Source organism: Sturnira hondurensis, unplaced genomic scaffold (genome assembly GCF_014824575.4).
Source record: "Sturnira hondurensis isolate 20B ecotype Veracruz unplaced genomic scaffold, ASM1482457v3 Scaffold0000451, whole genome shotgun sequence".
Taxonomy (NCBI): Eukaryota; Metazoa; Chordata; class Mammalia; order Chiroptera; family Phyllostomidae; genus Sturnira; species Sturnira hondurensis.
In genome coordinates, this window is record NW_028073082.1 from 61,549 (window position 1) to 70,415 (window position 8,867).

The 8,867-nt window shown below is 39.2% G+C and overlaps 1 protein-coding gene across 1 annotated transcript; it reads right to left on the reverse strand.

The window, feature by feature from the left end:
• Positions 1–384: 384 nt before the first annotated feature.
• Positions 385–4,643, reverse strand: LOC118983440 (zinc finger protein 708-like). The gene is made up of 4 exons (XM_037040950.1): positions 4,631–4,643; positions 4,265–4,338; positions 1,048–3,439; positions 385–458 (listed from the first exon to the last, which is right to left on the reverse strand). The coding sequence occupies exons 1-4, from the start codon at positions 4,641–4,643 to the stop codon at positions 385–387; spliced, it is 2,553 nt and encodes an 850-aa protein (XP_036896845.1).
• Positions 4,644–8,867: the final 4,224 nt, after the last annotated feature.

The following is an 8,867-nucleotide window of genomic DNA, read 5'->3' on the forward strand; positions in this document are numbered from 1 at the left end:
AAAGAAATAACATTCACCCGTAGTTTAAACTTTAATTTCTGGGGGAAAAAAGTGGTGGGTGTTTGTTTTTGAGAGAGTTTGTGTTCCAAGATTTATATCATGCCTGTTTCTTTTTCAAAGCCCATGATATCTTATTATGCTTGACATTGGTCTGAAAACTATCATTAGCTCTCTACTCTGAATTATGATATTTTGAGCTGTGGTTTTTATTATATACTTTCCCAAATTTTTACACATTTCAAGCCACTTTCACGTATAAATTATTTTGGGTTATTAGAACTGTGTTATTTCACAAAAGTCCTTTACTATTTGTGAATATTGAATTCCACCCCACTGTGCTTTCCCTGATATATAACAAGGCTGTAGGTCCAGCTGTACAATTTTCTACAATCTCTGTTTTAATGGTATTTTTATAGTGTGAATTCTCATATGCCATGTAAGAGGTGAATGTTGAAAAACGGGATTTACAATGTTGGGTATGTTTTGGATGTAGAGTAAAATACTGCGGAAGTCTCTATGTTTAAGCAGTTTTTCTCTAGATGGGTGTGACTCATATTGGGTAATGCATCTCTGATAAAAAATACACTTGTTATATGCACTACTTTTTATGGTTTCTCTCCAGTATGCATGATCTGATGTCGCAACGTTTTGTCACATAGTCCACATTTATAAGCCTTGTTTCCAGTACGAGTTTTCTGAAGTTTAGTAAGAGTTTTAAGTAGCAAAAGGCTTTATCCCATTTTGCACATTTAATAGGATTCACTACAGTATAAATGTACTTTGTGATGAATGAGCAATGAGGACTGGTTCAAGCTTATACCACATAAGGTACACGTATAAGGCATTCCTGTGTTGTGAATTGTTTGATGTTGAGTAAGGTTTCAGGGCTGCAAAGATGCTTTATCAGATGATGAACACTTACAATTTGAATTTTCCGGTGCTGACAAAGGTTACATTAGAGGTTTAACAATTTACCAAATATTTCACATATATACGGCTTCTTTCAGTGTGAATTATCTAATGTTGAGTAAGGCTTGAGGTCGACCTAAAGACTGCCACATTGAGAAAATTCATTTGACTTCTCTCCAGTGTGAAATTTCAGATGTCGAGTGAGCTGTGAGTTCAGCCTAAAGGCTTTGCCACATTGAGTACATTCATAAGGCTTTTCGCCACTGTGAATTGTTAGATGTTGAGTAAGTGTTGACTGGCGCCTAAAGGCTTTCCCACATTCAGTACATTCAAAAGGTTTTTCTCCACTGTGAATTCTTAGATGTCGAGTGAGGTTCGAGTGCTGGCTAAAGGCTTTGCCACATTGAGTACAATCATAAGGCTTTTCTCCACTGTGAATTGTTAGATGTTTAGTGAGGTTTGAGATCTGGCTAAAGGCATTGCCACATTGTGTACATTGATATGGCTTCTCTCCAGTATGAATTTTCTGATGTTGTGTAAGGTGTGAGGTTCTCTTAAAGGTTTTGCCACATTGAATACATTCATAAGGCTTGTCTCCAGTATGAATTTTCCGATGTTGAGTAAGTGTTGACCGGTGCCTAAAGGCTTTCCCACATTCAGTACATTCAAAAGGTTTTTCTGCACTGTGAATTTTTAGATGTCGAGTGAGGTTCCAGAAGTGGCTAAAGGCTTTGCCACATTGTGTACATTCATAAGGCTTCTCTCCAGTATGAATTTTCTGATGTTGTGTAAGGTGTGAGGTCGTCCTAAAGGTTTTGCCACATCGAATACATTCATAAGGCTTGTCTCCAGTATGAATTTTCTGATGATGTGTAAGGTGAGAGGTCCTCCTAAAGGTTTTGCCACATTGAATACATTCATAAGGCTTCTCTCCAGTATGAATTTTCTGATGTTGTGTAAGGTGTGAGGTCATCCTAAAGGTTTTGCCACATTGAATACATTCATAAGGCTTCTCTCCAGTATGAATTTTCTGATGTTGAGTAAGTGTTGACTGCTGCCTAAAGACTTTCCCACATTCAGTACATTCAAAAGGCTTTTCTCCACTGTGAAGTTTTAGATGTTGAGTGAGGTGTGAGAGCCGGCTAAAGGCTTTGCCACATTGAGTACAATCATAAGGCTTTTCTCCACTGTGAATTGTTAGATGTTTAGTGAGGTTTGAGATCTGGCTAAAGGCATTGCCACATTGTGTACATTGATATGGCTTCTCTCCAGTATGAATTTTCTGATGTTGTGTAAGGTGTGAGGTTCTCTTAAAGGTTTTGCCACATTGAATACATTCATAAGGCTTCTCTCCAGTATGAATTTTCTGATGTTGTGTAAGGTGTGAGGTCATCCTAAAGGTTTTGCCACATTGAATACATTCATAAGGCTTCTCTCCAGTATGAATTTTCTGATGTTGAGTAAGTGTTGACTGCTGCCTAAAGACTTTCCCACATTCAGTACATTCAAAAGGCTTTTCTCCACTGTGAAGTTTTAGATGTTGAGTGAGGTGTGAGAGCCGGCTAAAGGCTTTGCCACATTGAGTACAATCATAAGGTTTCTCTCCAGTATGAACTGTCTGATGGCATGTAAGGGTTGAGGACAGTGTAAATGTTTTGCCACATTGGGTACATTTATAAGGCTTCCTTCCAGTATGAATTGTCTGATGTCTTGAAAGGTCTGAGATCCACCTAAAGGCTTTGCAACATTTTCTGCATTCATAAGACTTCTCTCCCGCATGAATTGTCTGAACTTGTGTGAGGATTGACGACCTCCTGAATGCTTCTGAACATTCTCTACTCGTAGGAGAGTTTTCGCCAGTATGAAATCTGTCATGCTCAGCAAGATTATAGGATTCTCTAAATTCATTGTCACATGCACTACATTTGAAAAATTTCTTTCCTGTATCAATTTTCTGATGATCGTTAACATTTGAGGACTGGCTAAAGGCTTTAGCACATTCTCTACATTCATCAGAGTTGTGTCCCATGTGCACTGTGTGACGATTAGAAAGGGTTGGTGTTATCCAAAACACTTTGCCACATTCTTTACAAATTTCAGTTTTCTGTCGAACATAACTTTTTTTATGTAGAATTACACCTGAGATCCAGTTACCTGTTTTAGCACAGTCTTCACATTTATGTTCTTTGCTGCGACCTCTTTTCTTAAGTGTATGGAAATTTGACATTTGATTGGAGCATTTCCTGTGTGTTAAATATGTGCAAACATTCTCCCTGACAGCTATATTCATTTGTTCAGTGCTATTTGAGGATTGCTTTAAGCATTGGACATTATGACTTTGCTTGTTTGTCTTCTTCTCAGTAGGAACAACCTGATGAGTATTGTGAACTGACTTTTTGTCAAAAACTTTTCCACCGTCATAATGGCTGTCCAGAAGCTGACTCTTTCGCTGGACATTAGCATTTGACTCATGGATAAAACTCTTCCAATGTTCACTGCATTGACTGCCTCTGGAATCATCACACACACTCTGGGAAACATTGAACATAGAAAGGCTTTTAGTGACATTTATAATTTCATTAATCATGTAAACTTATTCCTAAATAACCATGCTGTGATCCCTATAAAACCTTGTTGGTTGTATTAAAAATTATACTCAAGTTCAAGAAAATATTATGCAGTGGAATAAAACAAAACATAATTTCTGCAAAAGTACAGCATTTTCTGAAGAAAGGAAATGTCAAATTCATCACATATAAGCTTTCTACGTGCATTCTAAATGACTACATTGTACAAATTAGTGACTGAAAACTTATCTCCACTCTACATTTCAAACAATTAAAGTGATTACCAACACCACAACTTATGAGATATCTTAGATTTTCCAGAATGTCTTTAGAAAAGGGTAGTCAATCTCAATTGTACCATGGGCCACATTAGCCTCATCATTCCCTTCAGTGGGCTGCATATACTTTTAGGACCATGTGAATGTCACTATTCTAATGTAGGGGTAAGGAGTTTGGTGATGCCTCCAGGTAAGAAAAAGGTTCTGGGTTGGATAAAAGAAGTTCGAGGGCCAGATTCAGCCTGGAGACCTTGTGTTTGCCATGTGTGATTTAGAAGAATATGCACAGCTAGAATAATAGTTTCAGTCTTCCTATTTGGAAACACATTGTTCTGTAAAGGTATCTGATTTAAAGTGGAAGCTTCCCCAAATTTGTAATCTTTTTCACCTCTTATATAACCACGATTTTTCATGAATCATTTTTAAAGTGAGTTTTCTCCATTCAATCATGCTTTGTTTCTTGTCATGAACTTCCTTATCAGTATCAAAGTCACAGCTCTCATATCTTACCAGTGTTTCTTCAAAAAATAGTTCTTCTATTCCTGATCTTTCCCAGAAGTACTGGTTGTTTGTAGATGACACAGCTGACAGACACAAAAGAAAGGTTCACATGTATGACACACAGGTGAATGTACAATGACCTTACAAGGAATTTTTAAACAAATCACAGTTTAGAGTACTTTGAATCACTTAAATACTTGCAGGAGGATGAAGTGCAGTGCAATGACAAAAGTCACAAAAAAGGGGAACAATGGCTGTTTACTCTCATAAAACACTGTACTCATCTCCCTTGACACACAATGGAAATAGAGTAAATTAACTCCACATTCCCATTATTTCCAGACACATATTGTCCAGTGTATTACATCATCTCACTGTTGTCCTCCATGTTCCCAATACATGTTTCGGTTGTGCAGGACACACAGTGCTCAGGCCAAAACACCACATAGTGAACACATTACAGTGTACACTAAAAAGAAAGGGTAATAGTTGAAATAACACCGACCCATGGACAGAAGGCCAATGTCAAGCATAATAAGATATCATGGGCTTTGAAAAAGAAACAGGTATGATATAAATCTTGGAACACAAAAACTCTGAAAAACGAACCCCCACCACTTTTTCCCCCCAGAAATTAGAGTTTAAACTAGGGGTGAATGTTATTTTTTTTTTCAACCTGGGGAAAGCAAGCTCATAAAGCATAGTTGTTTACAGTTATGAAACTCAACAATTATATCAAGTAATATTTTTGGAAGTTTAACCTTGTTTAAGCACCAAATCACTAAACAAAAGCTTCTTTTTGAAGACAAAAGTATTGTTCCTCATTTCCTATTTTCAGCAGACATTTCAATTCTTTCCAGTGGAACCAATGCCTCCAGAACCCATTCTGTGTCATCTACACATTCAACGTCCTCTGTTTCTGGATAATAAATCAATTCAGAAATGAAGTGTGCAATGCCATCATGTTTTTTAACTTCAAACTTTCCTTTGCCAAAATTGAGCAGTAGAACACCAACATTTCCTCCGTAATCTTCATCTACGAAATCAGCTGCTACATCTATGAGGCCGTTCTTATTCAATCTAGAACGTGCACCTAGTCTTCCTTAAAACCCAGCAGCAGAGTGATATGAATGTTAGATTTTACAGGGGCTTTCTACATTCGTTGCAGTGTGTAATTATTGACACTGTGTAGGTTATAGGCAGCCACCCAAGCAGACTTTTGGTTGGGGTGGTGGGGCAACCCTGGCGCATAATTAATGAGAGTGTGCACCGCCCTCCTCTGCAGGTGAGGACCAGTTGCTGGACCAGATGGTGCACATCTCTTCAGAGCACAGCATAAAAGAGAAGTACGCAAGCACAGCTGGACACAAAGGAACAGAAAGGCCTGAATCAAATCATCTCAAAAATTACATTCATTTCAGAAAAGCTACTTTCGAAGATTGCATTTATTTGGGGGGAAAAGAGAGAGGATGGTATGATACATTAATGGGAAGTTGTCCCACACGTGCCCCATACTGGGAACATGGCCCACAACCCAGGAATGTACCCCAACTGGGAATCAAAAGAGAAATCTTTGGCTTTGCAAGCTGGCACTCAAGCCAGTGACCCACGACAGGTGGGGCCAACATAGAAAAGTTTATATCCGACATACAGTGAATACAAATTCAGCCATGGACAAAGAGAAAATAAAGACTATTTCTGTGACTCAAAAGACCAAACAGCCATTTTCCAGTAGAAAAGCACAGAAAGAAGCAATGAAAAGAATAAGGGAAAACATAAAGGAATGTGAATTTAAATTTCATGGAAATTGATGTATGGCTGATTCATATTTGAATCATGTCCCACAATGATTAAGTACTGATCTCAAAATTATCATTTATTTTTCCAATAGGTAAATAAATGCTAAAAAGTCAATCAACACACTTTGAAGAACTTATGATATAAAAGGAATCACCCTGGAAAATCATCAATGATAATGACTGACTGAGACTGAGAGATGCTGGAGTCCAAGTCTTTCTCTTAAAGGGCCTGATGCAGAGCTGCAGCTACTCACAGGCTCTGACCTTAAGCCTGGGGAGAGCACATTGAAAGTTGCTAGAGACATACAGGGAGGTACTCAACTCTCTGGCTTCAGGGCTAAGGCTGGATAGGCAGCCTTCTCCTACACAGATGTCATCTGAGGCCCTTCTTCCCTTGAAGAACTCTCCCAATAAAAGAGCTAGAAGGTTCTATATGTGAGTCCCCACCTACCTGGCTAATGCTACAGCCCTGTCCTAGTGATACCCCGAGATCTTCCAAAACTCCACTTCAGAAATCACTCAAGCCATGTCCAGTGGCTTTTCCATACAAATGGCCCCCCTTGCCTCATGATGCAGACTCTTCTAAATCTCTCAAAGAGGCTGGATCTGCCTTTTCATGCTCTATACTTCTGACTCAGTAGCCCAGGAAAAACAAAAGAACATTTTCTTAGATTTTATTTATTTATCTTTAGAGAGGAAGGGAAAGAGAGAAGGAGAGAAATATTAATGAATGGATGCCTCTCATGAGTCCCTGGCTGGGAACTGGTCCACAACTCAGGCATGTGCCCTGACTGGGAATCGAAACCCGACCGTGTGGTTCATAGGCCCACGCTCAGTCCACTGAGCCACACCAGCCAGGGCCAAAAAGAACATTTTCCTTCTACATTTTTATTGGTGTTCAAATGCACCTTTCTCCATTTTCCCTCCAACTATCCCACACAACACAACTATCCCCACTTCTCTCCATCGTTCCTACCAACATCAGTTCTTTCCATGTGTCCTCTTTTTATTTGTTGTTTGAGTACAGTGTTTTGTTTTTTGTCCCATCACAGCCCAGCCCACCCCTCCCCAATCCCTCTCATTTCCACTCCTCCATAGTTTTTGTCCATGTGACCTTTATACATGTTCCTGAAAACCCTTGCCCTCTTTCTTCTCATGATTTCCTCCCAAGTCCCTTCTGGTTACTGACAGTTTGTTCTTTATTTCAATGTTTCTGTTTATATTTTGCTTCCTTGTTTGTTTTGATGATTCATTTCCTCTTATAGGTGAGATCGTATCGTATTTGTCTTTCACCACTTGGCTCATTTCATTACCATAGTGCTCTCCACATCCACCCATGCTGTCCAAAAACCCAGGAGCTCCTTCGACACTAAGAACCCTGAAACACCAACTGAAAAGGACCTATGCACCCCAATGTTAATAACACCACAGTTTACAATAGCAAATGCTGGAAGCAACCTAAGCACCCATGAGGAAATCAATGAATCAAGAAACCATAGTACATTTGCACAAGCACAAGGACATTCTGAAGTGAATCAGAGAGCTAGATTGTCTCCTACCATATGATATCACCGTTAACAGGATTCTAAACAAGAACACAAAGAAACAAGCAAAATATGACCAATGACACTCAAATATGGAACAGGCTGACAGGGTCCGAAGGGGAGAGGGGAGAGAATCATAGAGGAAAAGACGATGGATTCTCATGAACAAATATAAAGGACACATGGAAAATAACTAAGGTGGGGAGGAAGGTGGGGAGCATTGGGGAGGCAGGTGTGGGAATATAAGAAGGGAAACTGCACTTGAACAAGAACTAAAAAATACATAAAATTTGAAACAAAGACAACTAGACTGTCTCCATTTGTGGAGGTGCATTGAGCTGCAAGAGAATTAACGGGTCTAATCTGCAAAGAGATTTGTTTGCAACCCCCAGAGGGTTAAAAATTGTAAGTTCAACAACAAGACATCTGGCCAGAGGATTCCTGTGATATTTGCATCATATTGCAGGATCTCAACCACTTCCTTCATGAAATCCATTCTTGCCACAAGAATGAAAGAAAAAAAGAGAGGGGCTTAATGTATAATTTCTCACTAACGTGTGCAGATTATCCCAGGTCCTCAAAGCAATGACAGTGGAGTCAGGCTTGGAGGCCCTTAAAATCTAAAAATGAGTTAACTGTATGTACTGCACACTTTGTAAAGATTCTTTTTTTATTTTTAGACAGGGAGGGCTTACGATGAAACTACTAACAGAATAACACAGGTCACTGCAGTGTAAATAGAATTCTGAAAACATGTAGAAGCATGACACACAGTTGGACACCAGCTGGCCTTCTCTGACAGCAACACATACATTCCTGCCTTTTCAGAATCCTTTCTCCTGAAGCACAGCTTCTCATAGCATGCCTGAAAGTCTGGCTTCCTCTGTCACCACTGGGTTTCTCACCTTGACATTTGCATCTCCATTTCCACCTACCTGGGGGGGCGGACATGGACTTGTTTCTGGAAATATCCCAGAGGTCCTTCATTTGCTCCAAAAATGTGACCAGGACTGGCTTAGAAACAAGAAGACCTATGTACAAAATAATTATTATTATTTTTAATAATGTCTCAATTTCCAACCCACTTTGACCTCAGGAAAAAGGGCTGTGGAAAATTTAAAATATTCTAGAAGATCATTTTCCAAAATCCTGTCTCCTCATATTGCCTTAATCATTCTAACACGTAAATATTTCAGACAATGAGCTGCAAAAGATACAGTTCTCAAAGCCTTTATTTTCTCCATGAGATAACCTCCAAATCCTCCCTTG